General features: G+C 41.2%; 3 protein-coding genes across 15 annotated transcripts in view; 1 reads left to right on the top strand and 2 right to left on the bottom strand.

The window, feature by feature from the left end:
- The window catches only part of CCDC169 (coiled-coil domain containing 169), a 48,739-nt gene extending 47,245 nt beyond the window's left edge, over window positions 1–1,494 (bottom strand). For 3 of the 4 annotated variants that reach the window (XM_075050566.1, XM_075050570.1, XM_075050569.1), the window contains exon 1: window positions 1,408–1,494. In XM_075050566.1, coding sequence (XP_074906667.1) covers window positions 1,408–1,484 — 77 coding nt within the window. In that variant the 5' untranslated portion in view covers window positions 1,485–1,494. Of the gene's footprint in view, window positions 1–489; window positions 702–1,407 lie in introns of those variants that run through there. The other variant, XM_075050567.1, reaches the window with a different exon arrangement.
- A 1,897-nt stretch (window positions 1,495–3,391) lies between these two features.
- Window positions 3,392–21,598, bottom strand: SPART (spartin). 7 transcript variants are annotated; one of them, XM_075050555.1, is made up of 11 exons: window positions 21,501–21,598; window positions 20,668–20,745; window positions 20,082–20,198; window positions 15,304–16,143; window positions 13,984–14,181; window positions 12,872–12,976; window positions 10,511–10,640; window positions 9,527–9,721; window positions 8,402–8,560; window positions 8,233–8,323; window positions 3,392–5,032 (listed from the first exon to the last, which is right to left on the bottom strand). In XM_075050555.1, the coding sequence occupies exons 4-11, from the start codon at window positions 16,132–16,134 to the stop codon at window positions 4,846–4,848; spliced, it is 1,896 nt and encodes a 631-aa protein (XP_074906656.1). In that variant the 5' UTR covers window positions 16,135–16,143; window positions 20,082–20,198; window positions 20,668–20,745; window positions 21,501–21,598; the 3' UTR covers window positions 3,392–4,845. The 7 variants fall into 7 exon arrangements, with proteins under 7 accessions (XP_074906656.1, XP_074906658.1, XP_074906654.1 ...); XM_075050557.1 differs by lacking the exon at window positions 21,501–21,598 and adding an exon at window positions 21,308–21,430 and having other exon boundaries at window positions 20,500–20,745; XM_075050553.1 differs by lacking the exon at window positions 21,501–21,598 and adding an exon at window positions 21,308–21,430.
- Window positions 21,599–21,640: 42 nt separating this feature from the next.
- The window catches only part of CCNA1 (cyclin A1), a 41,719-nt gene continuing 39,955 nt past the window's right edge, over window positions 21,641–23,404 (top strand). For 2 of the 4 annotated variants that reach the window (XM_075050562.1, XM_075050565.1), the window contains exon 1: window positions 21,749–21,891. The gene's annotated coding sequence lies outside the window, so the exon portion shown is untranslated. Of the gene's footprint in view, window positions 21,697–21,748; window positions 21,892–23,404 lie in introns of those variants that run through there. The other 2 variants (XM_075050564.1, XM_075050563.1) reach the window with 2 other exon arrangements.

Genomic DNA, 23,404 nt, shown 5'->3' with positions numbered 1-23,404 from the left:
CAGTATGGAACAGAATGTTTGAAAATGGTATGGAAATGTAAATATTAAGAGTCTGACTTAAGGGAGCAGCGCAGGAGCTTCTGACATTTTCTAACTTTTAATTTATTAACATTCAAAAGGCAATCATGTTCTTTAACACAAGGAAAAATGTGTAACTTCCTAAGCAAACTGGGAAAAAAAACCAACCTAGAATCCCACCACTGCATGAGCATCAACAATCATCAGAGCACTGAACCACTTGCTGCTTAAGCAAGGGGACTAACTGCATTAACAGGTCCTCATCTTCTCTGCAAAATGCACTAGAGACATACTATACCTTCCCTGTAGGTTTCAGAGATATTTACTGATAGTAGAGAAAGAGTGAAACCCAGCTTTCCAGTTTTATTCGACATTGTGGAACAATGCGTGTTTAAAGAGCACCTTGATGTCCATTTGATTCTTCTTCCCCCAAACAGGCATGCACCCACGTAAGGTCTTTTCTGTTCTTACCCCACTGTGGCTTCCAATCCCAGTGTACTGGTTTGGGCTTGGGTAGAGTTCATTTTCTTCACAGTAGCTCATACGGAGCTGTTCTGGATTTGTGCTGAAAACGGTGTTTATAACAGAGGGATGTTTTGGTTCCTGCTGAGCAGTGCTTACACAGAGCCAAGGGCTTTTCTGCTTCTCCCCCCACCCCACCAGCGAGCAGGCTGGGGGGGCACAAGGAGTTGGGGGGGGACACAGCCGGGACAGCTGACCCCAACTGACCCCAGGGATATTCCAGACCACGTAATGTCAACTTTAGCAATAATAACGAGGGGTGTGGAGCTTGCCAGGGCTGCCTTGCTTGGGGATGGACACTGGTCAGCTGGTGGTGAGCAACTGGTTTTTTCTGCATCGCTTGCTTTTCTTTGGTTTGTTTGTTTCCTTTATTTTACTTATTAAACTGCCTTTACCTCAACCCACAAATTTTCTCACATCTACCCTTCCAATTCTTCCCCCCATCCCACTGGGAGGGGAGGCAGCAAGCAGCTCTGTGGTGTTTAGCTGCCTACTGCGGTTAAACCACGACACCCAGTCCTATTTTCCTTGCCCGTTCAGCACCAGCCCCATTTCTGGCTGAAATTATCCAACTTCTTCAGGCTCCTCATGCCAGTCCCAGCCCTTCGACCAGCTGTTCGATCGCCCACCATGCCCTACGCCCCACGTCCACTCGCGGCTCCCGGCACAGCCCCGCCGAGCTGTGGGACCTCCTGGGAGACACACGGCCTCCCCGTCCAGTCAGCCGGACCGCCCGCCGACTGCGCCGGCCGCCATTTTGCGGCGGGGAGGAGGCAGCAGCCCCCGGCAGGGCAGCCCGGCGCGGCTCCCCGCAGCCGCTGCGGTCCCCGGCCTCAGCCCCCCCGCCATCCCCCGCCGGCCACTCACTTCTTCCGCCTCTCCCGCCCCAGCTCCAGCGCCAGGCGGTCGGGCTCTGCCCCCCGCCGCTCGCCGCCTTCCCTCATGCCGCCGCCGGCCCCCGCCCCGCCCGCCAGCCCCGGCGTCCCCGGCGGCTGGGCGGGATAATGGCCGCCGAGCGCCCGGCGGAGGCCTGCGGGAGCGGGGCGGGCGGTGGTCCTCGCCCCGGTCCTGTCAGCCCTCGGTCTCGGCAGCCGGGAAAGCGGAGGGAGAGGGGGGAGACGGGGTCGGGCGCGAACGCCAGTCGTTTGATGGGGTTTTTCTTCCCTCGGGCAGCGCCAGAAATTGATGGGAAATAACGCTGCACGGGTTTTGGCCCAGTGAAAGGGTTTTGGCCCAGTGAAAGGGTTTTGGCCGTGCGGGGTGAACTGTTGGTGCGTGAAGCTTTTCATGACCTGGGAAACACAAATGTGCAGGGTTTTGGTTGGTTTTTTTTCAAAACGCTTCTTTTGGATGGAAAGTGGCACGGTTTTAAAGAAATGTTTTGACCCGCATGTGAAGGGAGGCAGAGCATGGCGGGGCCCAGTCTTGAAAGAGTGCCTAGCCTATATTTTGGCAGCCTTGATAATTGCGACCTGTGCCGTGTGTAAACTAGTTTGTAAGAATCCAACTTGAGACAGGACAGAAGAGCTTAGAATAATCAGTCTTAATCATCACTGATCAAGTCAATGGAGTCAATTAGCCAATATATACTGGCTAGTATTTTAGTTATCTTACAATGGCCTGGATTCATGCTTAAAAATGTTTGATGTTGCAGTTTTCAAACAAGGCGTTTCAGATTGGTTCATGGCTTTCTCAAGGTGAAGTTTTTAAGGGATGGACTGAATTAATCTAACAGCCTAATGCTGCCAAGAGGGGCATCTCCTCCGTCAGGGTCTCCCTGCTGACTTCTCCCGCTGCTCCAGTGCCAGCTCTGACCTTACTGTAACTCTCCCATGAGCCAGTCCAGCTCCTGAAACCTAGAAAACTTACTCCAGGCAAAATGTTCAAAGTTTGCAGTTTCTGCTGGTTGGTGAGCTGAAATGGCTCACCAGCTGCTCAGGAAAGCACCAGAGGTGATGCAAGGGACAGGGTGAAACTGGGAGCAATCAGTGTGCTCTTAGATCAGCTCACCACTTCATGGGACCTAGTGCTCACTAGGGGAGCTATAGAATCACAGAACGGTTTGGGTTAGAAGGCACCTTAAGGATCATCTAGTTCCAACTGCCCTGCCATGGGCAGGGACACCTTCCACTAGACCAGGTTGCTTTAGTCCTAAGGTGGTAGTGTGACACTGGAATGAGCCAATCTAACACCTTACTGAGACTGGAACAGCAGGGTCACTAATCCTGCAGGATCTAGTGTCTGGGGGTAGAACAGTAGGATGGAGAGCAAGAAGTTTGATCATAAGAAGTAGTCATTTTAATTTCACCTGTCTGATATATATTAGAGCAGGAGCTGGTTTTTGACAGTCTCAAGTTATAACTGATGCTATCATCTAATCAGTGAATTACCACTTGAGGTGTGGATTGAATTCAAAATTGTCTGAAATACTTTAATCAAGAAACAAATTTAGAAGAGTGCTGCACTGTAACTGCATTTAAATTTAGCTGCTCATTTTGCCTTCTGGATTTACTGAATGCTACCTTTTTAAGATACATATTGAAAATTCCATACCAAACCAATAATTTAAGTAATGACTTGGACCTAGGTTAGCATTCATAGCTAACTCAATGTACTGAATCTTAACAGCAAAGGTGTTAATCAGTAACCATTTTTCTTGTTACCAGTTTTTGTGAAGAACTGCTTCAAGATTAACTTAACCAGCCTACTGAATAGTTCCCAACTAGAGGAACCTTCTGTCATAGACATACCCAAATACTGTTCTCTTATTACTTCAGAAGAAGTCCTAGTCTTTCCCCTCACTGATCCGTACAGTAGTGCCACATCATAAAAAGGCCAAGCACAGAGTAACCAATTTTCATTTCATCTTTATTTCCATAAATCAGTTACACTTCAAGTGGTTAGATCCTTCGTTTCACATTTGTCAACCTAAGTACACACCTACAGTAGCTACCACAAAATGGGCACCTATGACCATTCTAACAGACGTTAGTTGTTACTGTATGTTTTCAATCTGATGCAAGTATCATTTGCTAACAACCATTTATAGTAATTTTCTCCATTTACATGAAACAGAGACAAGTTGTAAATTCATGGTGTTCTGTTTGCTGCAGGTCCAGCCAATATCAGAATGTGTAGCAGCTTTAAAACTCAATAATGAACTGTTAAATAAGTAGCAGTGTAAAAGCATCTCAAGGGTTCTACATGTGGAGTTATTTCACACTGCACTAGGAACAGGATGAAAAACCTACACAGTAGTGTCTATTCTATTCCACACACATCTCTTCACTAAAAGGGCTTGTCTTCATACCCTTTAAAGACATACCTTGTGCAACTATTAATTTAACAGAATAAAGATGCTGACTGTTAGAACTACTTGTTAAAGCAAATACATATTGTCTTCCACTAGGAGGCCATGCTACATACACTGAATCTTTCTGGATTGGCTGAAAAGTACAGAATGCTTAGAAGTTCCTAGTGTCCTCTATAGAATTTTTTTACAGAAAAATACTTTATGCAAAAACATACCCTCTCTAAATAAAAATCTCAATTTCAAAGAATCTTTGTATATTCTGTATGGAGAATACATTTTTCTAGAATTGTAAATACCCTCTTTTAGAAGAAATGCTTGATATCTTTGGTTTGCTTATATGCTGGATGGGGAAAAAAAAAAGTTTTAAAGGGAGTAACTACCTAGTTACCTGAGGTTCATCTTTCATTTCTTCTAACATGAACTTTGGATAAGATTAGCTGTTTGCTAGCTGCAAAGGGAAATTCTCTACAAAACAATGAAACACAAAGCTTATTTTAGTAGTGCATATTAAATAAGACAAGGCTGGTTTAATAAAACTAACTCTTAATGATAGTTAAAAAACAAAACTAGTAATCCTACTTGTTCCAGAATTAGTAATCCTATTTGTTCTGTATCACCATCTTCTTTACAAATATAAAGTATTACAAAAATATTCACAATAGTATTTCTATACTAATCTATTATTCCATATTATATTTTGAGAAAGTGCTTAGAGGCAAGTTTATTAACCGAAAACTCATATCCTTCCAGTGGTCTGAAGTCCTGATCCAGTTGTTTAAAACCCTTGTTCAATACAGAACAAGGAGGCAAGACAACTTTCATCTTTCCTTCTACAAATGCCCTCCCTATTTTTACATTTTCATGTCAAATTAAGTAACATTTGCTTGAAAAGTACAGCGTGATCTGTGTTAAATTGCAGATTAGCAATGTAGTTACTTCTAAATAAGAAGTTTCATCTCTAATGTAAGGCTTTGAGAAATATTTCATTGCTTTCATTTTTTATCCTTCTTCTCATTATCCAACACTTTATATTCATCTAACACAGCATGGCCGGTTTCCTTTGCAGTTCTCTTTACAACAGCTTTGATACCAATATTGTCAATGTTAAATGCTGTCACACCAACATTGATGGCAGAATTCATAGCGTTGTCTGTGGCATGGCCAGCGTCATCTCCATACCTAAAGAAAGATAGCAGTTTTGTAGATTTGTATAGTTAGTATTTTAATATTCACTGGAATTCTTCTGAAAGCAGAAATTTAAGCATTACCAAGAACAAATAATAAGCACACAGCCTGAGTGCCTAAAGAATAAAATTAGAAATTACCAAACTATTTGCGTAAGGGCTGCTCCTCCATCAGACAGGTTACTCTTTAAAGATACCAATATGCTTCTGCTCTTTTTCCTCAAAAAAACTTTCAGTCTTTCTCCCTCCTTCCTCTCTAGTTTTGAAGAGTAGAAGGCTTATCTATTGAACCATAAAAAGAGCCAAGGGAGGGAGAAAGTTGTGTGCAATAACCCCTAAGTACTTTTTCACATAAGTTCTTGGGTAAAATTCTTGATACCCTCTATATCCCCATGTAAGTCTTCACAGCCGGACCCTTGCAGCTGCTAAACTTTCTCAGTATGTACCATGGGTGGCAGCACTGAGGAGGAGGGAGGGCAAACACTGTCCTGCCTTCTCACCTGTTACAGAAAAAGGGACTGGAATCACCTCAGGCATATTTTGTCTCAGCTGGTACCACCACTGCCAGAATGGTGCTTGGTTAGGACTTGTCCTATATCACCTTTGCCTGTGTCTGCATGGCATAATATGATACTACATCTGGTGTAAACAGCAACACGTTGGCATGTTGGTTCAAAGTCCCAAAAGTAGTCTCTCTGAGGTAGGGCACCATGGTGCTCAAACAAATTAACCCAGACAGTCTAACAGGTCTCCTGGGTACAAAGAATTGCTGATACAGCTATGATCATATATTGGAGGTAGCAAGGTCCCTACAAAAAAATTCCATTGTGCAGTGAAAATTTATATGAAGTAACCTGGAATCAAAACAGTGGCAAAGGAGAACAAGGGGAAGAAAAAAAGAGAAGTCATACAAAACCCCAAAAGGCTCAACGAAGCTACTTGAGGATATGATGGAAATTACCAAGAGATAAAACCTCTGGTCTCTCCACTGGGCTGTGGGTCGGGCTTCTTTATGCTTTAGGTGGCAAGTCTGCAGTCTTAATATTAATTACTCAACTGTAAATAAAGGTACACATCTACACCAGTAGAGGGAGCATACTGAAGGAGGACAAGAGTATAGTGAGAGCAGCAACTCCAACTGTTCTGGGCAGCCAGACATTTCCCCAGAGAGCACTGTAATCAGACAAACCAGGCCAAAGGGAAGTATTTCTGGCAGCATCAGAATCCCAGCAGTTAGTAAAGTTAGTTTTTCCCTGTGCTTCTTACAACCAGAGATTCTTTGAGGACCTCGAAATAAGGCTAGAGAGAAGCACAGAATATCAGAGAATCCAAAAATCTATCGCATTATCAGTACAGCAGCCACGGCATAATGGCTGGAACCAACAGCGAAACCAAATAAAAAGAATTAGTGCTTTTTTTGTTTTAATTCTCTGATAGAGCAACAGCCTTGAATCACCAACATTGGATTTGCAGATCACAGAACTAATCTCACAGCAAAAGTGCAGTATTTGTCAATATGGTTAGTTATTTTCACCTTAGAAACATCATAAGCCAGTTTTATATAACATCACTAAAATAGGTAACCTCATTTAAAAGTAAGACTATAGCTTATCCAATACAGTTAGACTAGCAATTTCTTAATATTTGATAACTGATTTTTCAGTTTGCCTGTCCCAACTGCATCACTTGTAACTTTTTTTTCTTTTAAGAAAAAAGTTGGGCAGATGTAGATATTGCAGTTATTAAAATCATTGTAAAAAAAACCCCAAGGTAGTAGCATGGTAATTTGGCAGAAATGTTACTTCTGAAGCTACGTTTTCCCCCAATTCTGATCAACATGCACATACGATGAGCATCTCTTTGTAATTCCATCCACAAAGGTATTGCAGCTAAATTTTAGCTGAGTTTTTTGTTAATTTAGAGACACTGTGATGATGCTCCTTTCACTTTGTTTCCATTAAGTGGAATTTAGCTCATTCACTGAAGTATTCTGACTGGCAGAAATCTTTGTCACCGAAACAAAAAACAGCTTCCAAAAGAGATATTATGTAGAATTTTAACACATTTATATAGATAGATTTTAAAGATCACGTATCAAATATTTTCAATTGTATTGTAATTAACTGCAACATTTAATTACTTATTGTTTTTCATGGTCAGTGGCTGTTGACTGCTGATCTCCATATTTCCTATTTTTATATCTAGAACAAAAACATTAATGTGGATTTATGTGAAATGAGTAGCCGTACAATACCTCCTGACATTCCTATGGAAAACAAACATTAGCAATAAAGCACCACTGACTAGAACTTCACTATCCAGCCTCCTATTTGAAATGTATCACAACACAACTCTGAATGCCAATCCACTTCATACTGTACGCTGATCTTTACCTTGTTACCTTCTGCTAGTAGCCTGTATGCACTTTCAACAATCCTTTTTAACATCTCTTTTGCTACACTTATCACTGATTCCATTTAACCTATATGCTTTTGCTTACCCTTCACTTTCTATTACATCTATTGCACTTTTTTGGAGGGGTGCATTTCCTACATTTTGCAGTTATTTCAATATATTCCCTTATTCTCCACAGCATCTTCCAGTACATGCATTCAACTTTGGTCTTTCCATCACCTTAGTAACATCATCTTACCCACAGATGTTACTATCCTCTTCCCCCACTATCTTTTTCTAAGAACACCTGTATTTTGCAAGTCAAGGCTATGCTATTATTGCTATTTATGCCTTAGATTTCCTTACACAATCTTCTTTTAGTACCTCCTCACTTTAATCACACCTGCTGATAGATGAAGTTCTTTCTTTTTTCTTAAATTTAGCTAAATTTACATAAATTCAGGATCAAGCTGAGAGGTTTAAACTGGTAACTTTTTTCATAACAACATTATACTGTAAAGCAAAGATTATAAATCTGAACATCATTTGTAACATAGCCTGAAGCTGTAATACTTCTAGAAGAGAGCTAAAAAAATACTTGCCACAATCATTCACTCATTTCATGTTTTTACTCACAGATGCTCATTACTGTGCACTTAGCAGCTTACCATGTGCTGCATAATTAGAGCAAAGCAGGTATTTCAGTTAGTTTCCCTGCACTTCCATAAGCTTTTTTTTGCCAGTATTCAAACACAATGACAATATGCTGTAGAAGATGAAACCAATAAAAACATAACTTACTTGTATTTGACAGTTTTTACAGTCTCAGTTGAAACACTTTTAGCAATGCACTTCGCTGCGCTTTCTAAACCTTGCCACACTGTTGAAAACCCTGTGAAAACAAACAGCTTATTTGAGTTCATAGCATTGAAAAGTATGCAATTAAAAAAGTATAAGGAATTTTTATTACCTTGAACTCCACTTGCTGCTACCACCAGAGCACCGTCAAAAGTGGATTTGCCATCTTTATCTTTCTTAAGGGATTCTGGAATTAATTTGCTGCCATGCTTCTTCACATGCGGAGCCAGCTCCTTTCCAACACAGCTTGCTATAGAACACACTCCCTCAACTACCATAAAACAATAGTATGCAGATTATTTAGTAAGAACATAGAACATGTTTCTTTAAAAGTCCTTACTCCTAATTAAAAGTAAGCTTCACTGAAGTCTTAAATGTTGCTTCTATTTAAATATACTTATTTGAAAGACAGACTTTAATCCACACTTAAGTACCCAACTGATACAGAAGCAACCTTATTTTTCAGATTCTCCACAGCTTCAATTCCTAAGAAACAAGTAAGGTTGGTCTTACGGCTAAAAAGCACTTTACGTCTCACATTCTAATTTCAAGAAGCTGTTCCCATTGCTTTGTTAACCCCAACCTGCAGACAGGGAACAAGCTGTGTTTCTTCCCTGACTTGTCTTCTGGAGAAGTCTCTCTCACAATCATTCCAGCTCTTCAAACTAGTTTTGTAACATCCAGCACAATTTGTTGTTAAGCTTGGACAAGTCACTAGACACTAAATAGAAACATTAATGTAAATAAATAACAGAATGAAGTTACTGCTAGGATTACCAAGCACCACTGAACACCACACTGTTTCTATCTGGAAGTTTATACATAGTCTAATAGACTTGTTTCAGGTGTGCATATTTAAAAACATGCACACACACATTCTCTAGTGGTACAATATAGTAGTAACCAGTGACAGTACAGCTTTTAAAATACATGGTTATCAACTTAAGAAGAAAGAGACACAATTTTGAATTAACTGTCTAAAACTTAGAAAAGCATGCCAAACTTAAGGCTGTACAGACTATTCTTTTAGGAAAGAGAAAGATGCCTCAAGGTCATATAATAAATATTAATCCTAAAGCATGTCTCTCACAGGAACTAACTAAGCACAAGCTACTGATCTCTGGATTTCACCAGGTCAGTCCCTCCTCTAGTTCACTGGCTACAGAAACCAGCTCTCATTTTACAGAATATTTATTAAAGGCAAAAATATAATATATTATGAGATGGAAATTTTTACCTAAGAATTGGCTGACTTTCACAGCTCCTCCTGTAGCCTGTTTTGCTACATGAAGTCCCTTTGCTACAGTTGGGTTGACTTCCAGAGGTTTTTCTTCTGGTTGAATGTGTTCTCGCAGTTTAGAAGCTCCTTTGTGGATAGCTTTACCAGTATATTCTGCTCCTTTTATTAGGCCCCAGCTTACCCAAGATGCACCTTCAAGGCAAAAATTGTTTTTCTTAGAAGGTACAATTCTACAGACTATGATTCCTACAGCCTTCCCTCCTCTGCCTCTGCAACACTGACTTTAGAAACATTCCTGATTACAGAGTCTGCAATTATACTCTTCCTTGAATGGGTCAGCATGAATTGCTACAGTGATTTCTGCTCCTACACCACCCACGTTTTTTTCAATTCACTTATTTAAGTTTAATACAGCCAGCCCTCATCCAAATGTCAGCTTAATACAGGTACTCAGTTTTTAAATAGCTATCCAAGCCCCAGCTGGGTCAGAAGTGATAGAATTGCACATCTCAATGCTATTAACATTCTGAAAACATACAACCCAACCCTCTAGCCCTCCTAGCAGATTCATACTTATTGAAATCAGCTGGTGGTCATTAGTATACTCCAAAGGTTCTCAGAGGAAAAAAAATGTTTATCTGCAGAAATCACAATAGATGCCTGTTTTAATATAACTGCTCATACAGGAGTAAAGTTGTTCTGTCACAGTGGTTTGGGTCACAGGGGGTGATCCCCTAACACACAGTCAAATGAGGAGCCTAACTCATTTGCAATGAACAAGGGTGTTGGCAATGGATTTAAGTTCTGCACTGTTTTTATAAAGCTCATCAAACTATCCTTTAGAAGATCACAACTGGAACTGGTGAATGACTACTTCCGACCGCTCAACTTCTACCAGCACACATGCATTTAGGTGAAAATACTGTTTAAATGTTACTCACGGAGGTTTATATCCAACACAATCCTCTTATTACACAGTACCTGACAAGATTCCATGGGCAACTTTCTCACTCCATTCTGGCAACTCTTTCTGATTTTCCGCTCCTTCAGGTTGTGGTTGGATATGTACAGTCTGCGGCAAGTTAACTGCATCACTAGAGGCTTCTGAAGGCTAACAAGTGAAAGTAAACATCTGAGAATCTACTTCACAACATATCATCAGGGTTTCTGTTTTAGGTGTTTCAGGTTATACAGATCCATTATCAAATAATGCTAATGTTGTGTATTCCTTGGGTAAGTGTGCAGAAACTCAAGGGAAATTTGTGATTCAATTACTTTTGCACAGAAATGCTATGCATTCAAAGAACCTTGTCAGACAGCTCAGCATTTTCTGTACACTTTCTTCATCCACTTACAATGAAAAGATCTGCTTGCCAACACGGCCATATGGTCAAGTAGCTAAGTAGGGAAAACTTACAGTACAAGTTAACTAGCAAAAAAGATAAGAGACTTGTTTATCTATCATTTTTATCTTCTCAGAGGGAAGTCAACTCTGTTGTTTTTCAGTATGGGATCTTCAGTCTTCAGTCAGAGAATCCAGCTGCACGAAAATAATGCAGCTGTTGTGGTTGTTTTGTTCCTCATCCTTTCCTCCCAAATTCAAAAATAAAGGAGATTATTCATTCTATGTGCTGTTGATGCTTTTGCAGACTAGCACAGCCAAGGAACACACCAAGCTGTGCATGCTACTGCTCCCCATTTAAAGCTGGGTGGATAGGATCTGTGTGATTTTATGTCAAACACTAGAGTTTCTGGAGCACCTCTCCCATGAAGACAGACAGAGAGTTGGGTTTGTTCAGCCTGCAGAAGAGAAGGCTCCGGGGAGACCTTACAGCAGCCTTTCAGTACCCAAATGGGGCCTACAAGAAAGCTGGACAGGGACTTTTTACAAGGGCATATAGTGAAAGGACAAGGGGTAATGGCTTCAAAATGAAAGAGGGTAGATTTAGACTAGATGTAAAGAAGAAGTTCTTCACTCTGAGGGTGGAGAGGCACTGGAACAGGTTGCCCAGAGAAGCTGTGGATGCCCCATCCCTGGCAGTGTCCAAGGCCAGGTTGGATGGGGCTTTGAGCAACCTGGTCTAGTGGAAGATGTCCCTGCCCATGGCAGGGGGGTTGGAACTAGATGATCTTTAAGGTCCCTTCCAACCCAAACCATTCTAGGAATCTATGAGTAGATGTTGATCACTCAAACATATCAACCACCAACACCACAGTCTGGTTAGTGTTTCTAAAAAGTGTTAACATCACATTACACAGTTCACAGACAATGTATAATTAAACTTTAATTACAGAAATGAAAAAGATTGTAATAGATTTAGGTTCCTGTTCAAGATCCTATTTTTAGGACTTTCCCAATGTAAAAGTTAAAAAAAAAAACAAACCAAAAAACCCAAAACATTTCAACGATTCAAAACACTTCTAGTTATCAATGGATAGAAAGAAAAAAACTTTTTATTTAGTCTTGAAGAGTCTAAATAAAAGCACTCATAGATTAAACCTATCAGCAGAATAGAGTACAGCATATAGAATATTTGATATTACATGGAATTCTTAGATACCCCTGAAATATTTACTGGAAATAAAAGCCAGGTATTGCACAAAGATGACTGTTGCAGTAAAACAAAACAAAACCAACATTAATAGAAAAGATTAGATTAAGACTTAGACAGTTGCTACCCAGAAGATTAACAGTGTATCACTGACATGCACTACATCATCAATTACTGCTTGACAGCAGTGTGAAATCTCATGTTCAAGAAATGTCTTTAGCATGTGACCAAAACACTCTGCGGGCTGGGCAGGAGAAATAAACTTAATACACAGCTATAGCTAAAAAACAAACAAACAAAACAATAAAAAAACCTAAACTATGTTCCAGATATAACTTAGTTACACCAGAGTTTGGGTCACTATGTAGAAAACCAGTCAACAACACTTCTAAGGACTATTCTAAGGAGCAGAAATGGATTCTCTGAGACAGGTGACTCAATACTATAATTACATTAAATATAGTTGTTAATTAGATCCTCATGAATACTATATAAAACAGAAGACATATTAAATGGCCATCAGACTAGGCTTTGAAATATTTGTGCTGTATCACTGTCTTTAAAACTTCAGAAATCTGCTGATTTGCAAAACATGGTAGCCTGCAGTAGCTGAATCAGCTCTTAACAACAAAAACCCAAACAAAAAAACCAAAACGAAAACCAAAAAACCACAGGGCACAGCATACATTGCTGCTGTCAGTCGAGTCTGGAATCTCAGCAGTTCTAACATATATTTCAGTGACATTTTTTTTTTTCTATAGAATTTTGGAATCACTGTCCTGGAATTTACCTGGACTTTGTGGCCAGACATCTGTTTAAATTTATCTTCAAAATGCACTCTCTCAGTTGCTGGGAGCTCTGAAGATAACCCTACTCTCTCATGGGATCCTGGCACCTGTGACATCGTATCAGGGAACATTAACAAAAACATGGAATTTTAGGACAATAAGGAACTAATGAGATACCAATTTGAACTACTTCTATGCAGGAAAGATGACAGAGTTTTATCAAATAAGTCCTGCACTGAAACATCACATCATTCTGTAGTACTTCTCCCTTTTAAGTAAAAATTAGTGGCCTCCTGTGCTAGAGAAATTCCCTGCCGAACAAAACAGGATTTATACCATAACAGAATTCTGCCCACATGGCATGCTGCAAACTGGTCCTTCATCATCACTGCATTCAAATCTTGGTGATTTAACAAGATTCTATCTTTCATGAAGCAATATAATCCCACTATGAGTTTTTAAGTAGTTACTGATTACCATACTTCCTGAAATAGTGCTCCAGTGCTCTTACAGTAACATTTTTCACCTTGTTTCCAGTTACTGTATCTTATTGCACCTTTGTTAGACTATGGTTTTTTTCTGTTTTCTCTATCTGTCAATATCTTACTGCAATAAGGCACTAGATTTATCTATTTTGAGATCCCATTTGAAGGCAGATTTTTGAGGTACACACTATTTTCACAGGTCTGCTTCTCTGAAGTGGTTTAACATTTTTGAACTGTGAACACATTTGGGCACAATATTCCAGGACTGGTATCATCAAAACTACAGTGTGTGCACACAGAGGAAAAAATGTGCTTTCTCCTGAACACAAAATTTCATTTTGGGTCCTATGTTATCTTTTGGAAAAGTAGGGAAAATATACAAACTGGTCTCCAATTCCTCTCTGTGCTTACAGCTTACTATTTTAAAATTTCTGTCCTCCCATCTCACAGGGCCTACAGTTTCATTACTAGGTTGCTTAATCTTGGCTACTTTATCTATTTCTCACAGGTGAGCTTACCAAGCAAGACACAGAACTTTGCAGTTTTACACAACTAGCTGTAAATGGGAGAATATATTGATCATTTACACCTTTTCTTATTGGCTTAAAACAGGCAGCCCAGAAATTTACCTGGATTCGAAGGTCAGACATCTGTTTTAAGAGATCCTCAAACAGCTCTCTGTCCGCTGCTGGAAGTTCTGAAGACAGCACTACTCCCACATAGGACCCTGGCATCTGGGACATCGTGTCAGGGAACATGTAGACTCCAGTATTGCAGCACAGAACAGGAGACTGGTTACACATTAGAGGATATAACCAGTCACAAACCTAGAAAAGATAAGTACATAAAGGAATAAAAGGATCCTTTTAAAAAGAAAGGCAGGCAGAATGTACTGATAAGCACCACAAACTTGATTTTCCATAAAGTTTAGCAAGAAAAACAAAAAAGCCCTATGCCATCTTGGGGAAAAAAAAAAGAAAGAAAGAAAAAAAAAAACCAAACCAAACCAAAAGCCCCACATGACTGTGGAAATATCATTCTTTATTAGTTCTGACAGTCTAATATGGAGAAAATACTAATTTTCACAGGACTATAATTCAGGCTGGTAGCCTCTTAACTGAGGTCTAGTCTTGAGACCCAGGTGTAGGAGCAGATGAAAAGCACTGCAAAACAAGTCAGGATTCACAGCGCCTGTAACTTCCTATAGGTCTCAGAACAGGTTTATATGATAGGATAAAGAGAATGTACGGCTATCGCTGGCTGACTGCTGAAGACTGCTAACACAGGTGGAGGTGAACCAGCAGACCCAAAAACAGGAAGCAGTTTTTGTTTGTTCCTCCAACTTTCCCCTTCGCTGAGACTACCAACAGCCAATCTTAGCAGCAACGAAGAGATCCAAAGTCAGAAACGAGACCAGAAACACAACATACATTACAGAACACGCCCACATGAAGCAAGCATGGACTGATAAAATAATGCATCTTTTTTATTTGTAGATCAAGGTTTGGATTAACATGGGCCCTCAGATTCCAAATTATCAGTTGTCCTAACTGCAATATGTTATCACCAGTTGAGACGGAAGCGGGTAGCATGCAACCCTGTTTTACACTGACACGTTACAACAGGTGAATCAATGTGTCTTCTCTATGCAAGGAAAGGGAAGTTAATTTCATGAAATGAAAAGACATGTTAAGTCAACTCCTTTAGAAAATGGAATTCACCAGAACAGTCAACACTTGAAAACCTTGGGAAGATACAGAGGTGATTTTCGCAGAAAAAGTCATAAAGTGTATACTTGCAGAAAACCATTTTTCCAACAGCTATAACATCCTTTATATTACCATACGGATATTTAGGCTCAGACAAGCAAGAACTTAAGAAGACTGCCTTTTAAAGTTTTACGACAGTTCTTGGAATTTAATTAAAGGAGAAAATTATTTTCCTGTTACCTGAAGAAATGCAGGTGGACGACTCTGGACCGTCTCACTATCTGTATCCAAGAACTTCACAATGCGTAGATATCCAGGATATGAAGGAGCACTAACCTGCCCATCAGGAGTCACAAAGAATATTTGTACTCCTTGGGGAATCAGGATCAGCTCATCTGCATCCACTCCCAGGTTTTCAAGGGGAGGTGGCTGAGTACACTTACTGTAGTAGTCCTCACCTACAGAAGAAAACTCCCCAGAGTCTGTGCCATAAGACACAGTAAAATGGCCATTGGTAGCTTGAGGAGTATAGGCAGGAGGTGCTTCATTTGGCAGACAAAGAGGTTTCGCAGATGGTGGACTCATAGCTGGAATCTGCCCCTGGCTCACAGTTGCAACACTTCCATCTGCTGCAGGTGGCTGACTTGGTACAAACAGAGAATTAGGGGCGGGGGGTCTTTCTGGCTTTTCTTTGGAAGGAATGGGTGGGTACAACTTGGGCACCCCAGCAGGGGCATCCATCACAGCAGGACTTGCTTGTGCAGGTGGGGTGTTTTGTTCTAGAATGCCGAGTCGAGCACGAACGTTTCGGAGGGTCTCCCTCATCTTCTGTTGCATTTGCCTGGCAGACTCCCACTGGGACCCTACACATGCAGGACCCTGCGATGGAATGCTAACTCCTCGGAGCAAGTGCTCAAGCCCTTGCTTGTAATAATGTCTTGCCTCTTCCTTCTTACCCAGTTCATCTGTATTCAGTCCTTTATTGATAAAAATAAAGGCTCTCCTGTACTCTTCATTAATAGCTTTAATATTTGCATCTTCTTGCATAACTGGATCCTGCAGCTGTTCCATTACTGCAAACTGGAACAAAAATTAGTAAGGATATTCATAGATGAAGCCAAACAAAGTTTACCTTAGAACAAAACGCCTTCTAACTGGTTTCTAATGATGACCATACTGCAGAAAGCTATCTAGTTGCTTGGTGCAGTGTCTGATATGTTATGGTTATTGCCTGTTAACCTTCAGATTTAGAATACATGATTCCAAGACAGCAAGGAATTTATAATCATCACATCTAGTTACACCACAGACATGTATTTTTCAGAAGTTAAACATCAGAAGAATATAGACATGCTTGACACTAAACTTTCCATCTTAAAAAGTATTAAAATCAGTAGCAAATAGTGGAGTAAAAAAATATTTTAAAATCTAACTTTACTTTTGATAGTATTTAAAAAAAATCTCTAAGGTATTAAAAAATTCAGGAACAGCACTCAACATTTAAACAAATATTGATAAACTAGCATCAACACACAGAACTGGGAAGAAATACTTTCAACAGTTAAAGCTGTGCTTTACAAAACAAAAACAGGGAATTACTTATCTCCTTTACAGTGTTTATAAGGTGAGAAAGACAACTGGTGTTTTCGCTTCCTTGCTCCCCAGATGACAAAAACTTGGAAGTACCAATATGTACAAAAGGTTGCAGGTTCTATGTCTATTTTGGAATTTATTCCTCAAACTGCCATGTGTATTTCAACAACTGAAGAGCAGAAGAGAATCCAATAGGTTTATCTGAACTCTAAAACGTGTAAAATCACTGTTTCAACTGAATGCAGATCTTCAGTCTTGGCCAAACACAGCAAATACAAATCATTCTTGGACTAGGGTAGTGTTTACAATACAGAATGTAAAAAATTCCAGTGAAATTTTTTGCTGACAGCGTTGAGAGGCATTGTCAATTCAGAAAAATCAGGTTTTTATACTAGAAGGGAATAATGATCGTGGACAACAAAAAAGGGATACTATATAAAAATGAAGGAGCATGGATTTTCACGAAAAACAATGATTCTCTGCTGTAAACTGGATGGAAGGAAGGAGAAAAATCTAGAGATGTCTGTCAATCACAATGATAGCAAGCTACAGAAAACATGGGAGTAAGTGAAATCTGAAATGCAAAAATAAAAATACTTCCATTAGACATACGGAAGCATTAATGCCACTGTACACAGCATTGGTGAGAACTCACAGGACACTGAGCCACATTCAATAAAGCTGCACCAGCACAGGAAGAGGTGTGCAGATGGTTACTGATTTTTTTTTCTGGTGAACCAATTACTTTTCTCTTCCCTAGAGAGAGGTAAGTTTGGCTTACCAAGCCAATAAATCAAAGGCTAAGAGATTGCATTAGCGTCTATAAATATACTTCTTTTCAGAAGAAAGTAAATCAGGAAAGAAGAAAAGAACTACTGAAAGCCAAACTTTTAATAAAATCCTGAAATAGTACCCACATTTGAGTTTATTTAATGTCTCTTCTTATTTTAGTCTAACTATCAATGAAGTAAAAAAAAAAATATATATATATATAAAAAAAAATCTGGAAAATATCCTTCCTCTACTCCAACAAAAGTAGAGAAACTTAAGAAGTGCAGGTCATGAAAAGATTTTAAAGAGGCAAAGATGGAATGCTGCACTCTACTCCCACATCTTTTATGATCAAAATGCAGATAGCACTTATGTGACTGATGCATCTGCACTCACATGACAGAAGTGCCATGTGATCTGGAACATGTCTGTATTTTACGATGCAACAGAATCCAATTTCATGCAAAAGACAAGATGTGTGATTTCAGTCCAATGACAGAGGTGTAGCTAGGAATACGACAGGGATGGCTTGAGAAAGCAGCCCACATGGTGCAGATCAGCAGCGACTTGAGCCACCAGGCTCACCGCCCATTCCCCACCATGCAGCAGAAAAACGAATCTTGGGCTGGAGGAGATTTTTCTGGCTGATTGCAGTCACTTGCTGCCAACTGGCTCAGCATCTTTGATTTAAGCTGAAGAACAACACTGGCATAAGTGTATATTTAATAACCACCAAGGACATCAAGTTTAGAAGTTATAACCATGCTTCTGACCAGCACAACAGCAAGCAATTATAATGAAAGTAACGAGAAAGAACTCTTAACAAGTGTGCAAGTGCAGCTGGATGCTTACATGAAAGATTATACTTAACCACATAATGTATTTTATGATCTAGACATTAACTATTTAAGATATGCATAGTTGGATTATTTGCTAGCAAAAAAACCTAAGGACTCCCAAACCACATCATCTTGTGTCAACACTTGTATTTACTAATGAAAAGTCAATTTTTCCTTTTAAGAAGGGTATAAAGGTAAAAAACAATTCAACAGTAAAGAACTATTTAAAAATTCCTGCAGGTTCCCAAAACACAGAAAATGTTTAGAAGACTGAGAAGGACAGAGGAATTTAACCTAACATCACAGTTTACTTCTTTATGAGCAAAATTTAGTGGTTTGGCATTTTTAGTGCCTGTGAATCCAATTCTGTAAAAAGTCCCTTCTTAAGGCTTTAAGTAAACAATTCGTTTGTGTGAACACAACTGCAGTGCCATAGTCTACTTTGCCCCATATTTTTTGATTTGTTTTTGCTGGGGGAGGCTAAGGCAAAGATACTTTACAGATTTTAAATAATTCTTTTGCTAGTGATTGTTAGTATATAACAAGAGACATCAAGTAAAATCCTAGCTACATTTCAACTTAATAGTGAATTAATTTACTATTCACTGTACACTCATCATACTGTCAACACCACTGTCCTTGCTAAAGCTCAGTCTTTATTAACACTAGAAAAGGTCTGTAAGAAAATGGAGATGTCAGCATGATCAGTGTATATACAGCACTAGTGTGTGGCCACGCATGGCAAAGATACAAAAGCTGGCTCAGCAGTTCAGAAGAGCGGGAGTGTTGCAACTCACCTCTGATTGTTTGAAACATCCCAAGTTTGCAGTGCATGTATAGTTACCACCAAACTATGTATTTGGGTGGCACAGGACTTGGAAATGGAGGAAGGAGTTCACAGTGGATTTTAAGTTTAACACAAGATAACTAAAAAGTCAGCCTGAAGAGCTGAATTGAATTAATTCTTTTTAACTGATAAAAGTTAATACAAAATAATGGATAGTATAAAGTAAATAAGCCAACTGGATTGCTCCCTCACAACACAAGAAGAAATATTCTCTGAAACAGAGCATTTAAGTAGCAATCTGACCATATGAAAGGAAGATCCTTGGTCATTATTATTTTCAGTGTATGATCTTAATATAGTATTTAAACGCCCTGCATGTTTTAATGTTTATCTAATGTTTATCTGTAATCCATTTCTGTACAATGCAGAGTCTTATTTCCTCTGTTTTAAAGCTGGAATGAATGGCAAAGTGTATATTACTAAACATGAGAGCCGCAAACCAACCTTTGGTCCTACGGCTGGTACAGATTGGCCCAGATCTGTACTACTTAGCGCTAAGTAAGATTTAGAGGAACTTGTCTTGGAGAAAGCTGGTCCAAAACAGAGCTAAGAAAAGAGCTGATGGGCACTGTAGATAATCACAGATCAATCCAGTACTTGAGCTCATTCCTTGGCCCCTTTTCATTTATCAGTACAGATACACTCTGTGGTTTTAAGTGACTTGACCAAGAGAGGCCACAGTGCAACAGAGAAACTTGAGTTCAATTTAATATTGTACGCTAACATCTCAACTGTCTAGCTGAACATCCTTCCTCTGAAGCAGCAAACCTCCCTTCATTAAAAAATAACATCTATTTAAAAAAAAATGTAGCTCAATGATGGACCTTACTGCCAGAAGGTAACCATGAAGCCTAAAGCTTATTAAGAGGATTAAATATCCTGACTGACAGAGGTAGGACACTCTTTCCAACTCACTATTTTTGAAACCTTGGGGGTGTAGGGGAGGAAAAAGCAAAACCAAAACAAACCCCTTAATCCACAAGCTCTTCCTATGTGACAGCTGTTTTTCTATCAGCCGCTGATTTCAAAGATGAAGAGGATGAAGGAGAACTACCATGCCGACAGAAGTGTTTTAAGCCTTATTTCTGTAGGGAAAGAGAAATTAAGAAAGTATTAGTAACTTTCAAGAATTTAGAGAACAAACTGAATTAAAACAAATGTTACAAAGGATTTAAACTAATACAAGCCAGGTACTAGCTGATAAATTTACATTTTTTTGCTTTTAATTTATTTAAATTAGTTTGTTTAATGTAGCCCTTAAATTTTTCATTAAATGGTGGCCTACTGCTAGTTTTTAAGCACCTAAGGCTAGATAATACCAAAGACTAGACAACAGAGAAAATCAGCTATCTGATCTAACACGGTAATTCTTACTCTCAAAATTACCGAAGACTTCAGTAAACTCCCATCTTCTGACATTTTCAACTCACACCATCTTCTCAGGCCGGTATCCCAGCACCTACGTTCACCCAGCCAGCACGTCTAATTTTCCTCTTCTCGGTACTACTGTTGCCCCACCAAGCCTTGTTTTGTCCAAATAAATGGAATTCCTACCTGACTCCTTGGCCTGTATTTCCACCCCATGCTCTCAACGCGGGGCTTTTAGGCTTTGAGTGCCTACTTGGCACTTCTCTAAAAAAGAAAGTGAAAACGCGGTAGGGCACAGATAATTCCCTTCATCACGCAGCTGTGCTGCCCAGCTCTTACGTTCTTCACAGCGCTCAAGTACAAACACGCTGTCGCTATCTGCCGTTCTGCGGCCAAAGGTTCTAGCAACGTCGCGGAAAACTTACTGTTACGTAAGATTGCCATTTAATACTTTTTCATTAGCTGCGTGCCTGCCAGCTTCGATCGCTGCCAGCGCCCTTCTCCGCGTTCAAAGCAGCCAGGCCCAAACCGACATGAAAAAAGACAAACTGCACGGAGCAGCTTTCCGAAGCATTTTGACAAATAACCCCTCAGTCCCACAAGGAGACGCCCCAAACGATTATTTATTACCGCGGCTGCTTGACTCGGGCCTCACCACAGCCCTCCCCGCCGCTCCCCCACCTCACAGCCCGCGTTGGAAAGGCGGCACCTCCACACACACACCCCCCACACACACCCCGACCACCGCTCGCCCTGCGGCCCAGGCGACCGGGACGCCCCGCTCCGGCCCCGGCGACCTCCCCCCCGCCGCCTCCCCTCGCCTCACCGCAGCCCGCCGTCAGGAGCCGCGCCGTGTCCGCGCCCCCTCCCCGGCTCCACAGGGAGCCCCCGCCCGCCCGGCAGGGCCCGACACCGCGGCCGCGCTCGCCGAGCCGAGCCGAGCCGAGCCGAGCCGCCTCCCGCGTCAGGCGGCCGCGACGTCACCGGGCGGCGCTCCGCGGCTGTAACAGCTTGATTACCTCAGTTCAATTAACAAAAGGCGTTTCGTCAGCCCCCGGTCGTGACCCGCGGCTTCCCCCGGCTTGGTTTCCAGTCAGGACGCGGTCGCTCTGCGGCTCCTGCGGGCCCGGGCCCCGCCGGTGTGTCCGCCGCGGGAGGGCGGGCTTCGTAGCGAAAACGGCGGGGTGTCTTGCTGTAACTGGGGCTTCTAGTCAGGTAATCGACACCAACGTTCAAAATAAAGGCAAAACACGGCCTGAAAGATGTCGTTCTGAACTGCCAAAGTCGTCCTCCCGTCCCCCCCCCTTAATGTCGCCCGCCAGAAGCTTCCTTTTGACTGTTACTTTAACTGTGGAGAAATGACTGCTCTGCTGGCAGAGATGGCGTGTTCGCAGAGGCGGCTGTCCCCAGGTGAGGCTTCATTTCCAGTTCTGGGGAAGGAGGAGCTGGCTGCCTCCCCCGGTACCGGCCTCCGAGCTGTGGGAGGGAAGGAGCTGCACTGGGGCACTGCTGTGGGGAGAAAACGAAGGAGAAACGGTCTCGCTGAATTTCCAGCACTGGCCTCAGAGCATGAACGCCCACGTTCCCGGTGGAACTTCAGCTTCTCAGCGAAACAGCTGTTAGACTTCCTCAGTGTAATGTGGCAGTGTATTATTTATTTGCCGCTTTCATAATCAATGCTAAAAATCTTCTGCAGCTTGACTTCCATGTAGAAAATTTCTAACCGTGTTAAATCTAGCAAAGGTGCGTTCCAAGGTGCGTGGTTCTGTACCTGAGAGAGCTCTTCCAGAACTTGCCGAGTGCCAGCCCTTTGGGGGCTAATTAACTTGCTTTCTCAGGTACTGTCATGTGTATGCTGATCCTGAATCAACCTTTAACACACCCAGGACCGCAGACCGTGAGAAATTCGTAGTAAACATTGTGTTTAGGCAGTGGCAGCCCTGTCCGGCACAGTCCTGGAAGATGGGTTTGCCTCTTAGCTTCATTTAGCTCTGAAATATCTCTGGAAATTTGTCACACATTGTAGTTTCTAGCACATTTATGTAGGAATTCCATGTTCCCTTGCTTGCTCTTCACTCCTTTCCCTACTGACAAGAAACAGAACAACCTGGAGGAGAGACAAGCCATCCACAAGTCAGGGAGAGTTCCTCTCTTCAAACAGTGATGAGGATGGCATTCGTACATGAAGTGGTATGCAGATGGATGAGGGTGGCATTTTTGGTTTGGGCTGGTGGAGAGGGCCCTAAACATTGATTTAAGCAGATGATAGGTTGGGCTCAGGTTACTAGATGACACTGAATTATGTTACGTGGATATATGCAAGTGTCCTGGTTTCAGCTGGGACAGAGTTAATTGTCTTCCTAGTAGCTGGTACTGTGCTGTGTTTTGAGTTCAGTATGAGAAGAATGTTGATAACACACTGATGTTTTCAGTTGTTGCCAAGTAATGTTTAAAGTCAAGGATTTTTCAGCTTCTCATGCCCAGCCAGCAAGAAGGCTGGAGGGGCACAAGAAGTTGGCACAGGACACAGCCAGGGCAGCTGACCCAAACTGGCCAACAGGGTATTCCATACCGTGTGACATCACATCTAGTATATAAACTGGGGGGAGTTGGCCTGGGGGGATCACCGCTTGGGGACTAACTGGGCATCGATCGGTGGGTGGTGAGCAATTGCACCGTGCATCATTTGTATATTCCAATTCTTTTATCATTACTGCTGTCACTTTATTAGTGTTATCAGTATCATTATTAGTTTCTTCTTTTTATATTCTATTAAACCTTTCTTATCTCAACCCACGAGTTTTACTTCTTTTCCTGATTTTCGCCCCCATCCCACTGGGTGGGGGGAAGTGAGTGGTGCTTAGTTGCTGTCTGGGGTTAAATCACAACAGCAAGACTTACAAGGAACTAAAAAACAGTTGTA

The sequence above is a fragment of the Buteo buteo genome, chromosome 18 (assembly GCF_964188355.1).
Source record: "Buteo buteo chromosome 18, bButBut1.hap1.1, whole genome shotgun sequence".
NCBI classification, from domain to species: Eukaryota; Metazoa; Chordata; class Aves; order Accipitriformes; family Accipitridae; genus Buteo; species Buteo buteo.
Note: the sequence above shows the minus strand (reverse complement) of the source record. Positions and strands in the feature narration are given on the sequence as shown.

Coding starts and splice junctions, on each gene's coding strand:
- SPART (XM_075050555.1), bottom strand. CDS start 16,134: ATGGAACAGCTGCAGGATCCAGTTATGCAAGAAGATGCAAATATTAAA. Junction 12,977..13,983: donor TGTCTGACCTTCGAATCCAG/GTAAATTTCTGG, acceptor ACGATGTCACAG/GTGCCAGGATCCCATGAGAG. Junction 10,641..12,871: donor TGTCTGGCCACAAAGTCCAG/GTAAATTCCAGG, acceptor TTCACTTGTTAG/CCTTCAGAAGCCTCTAGTGA.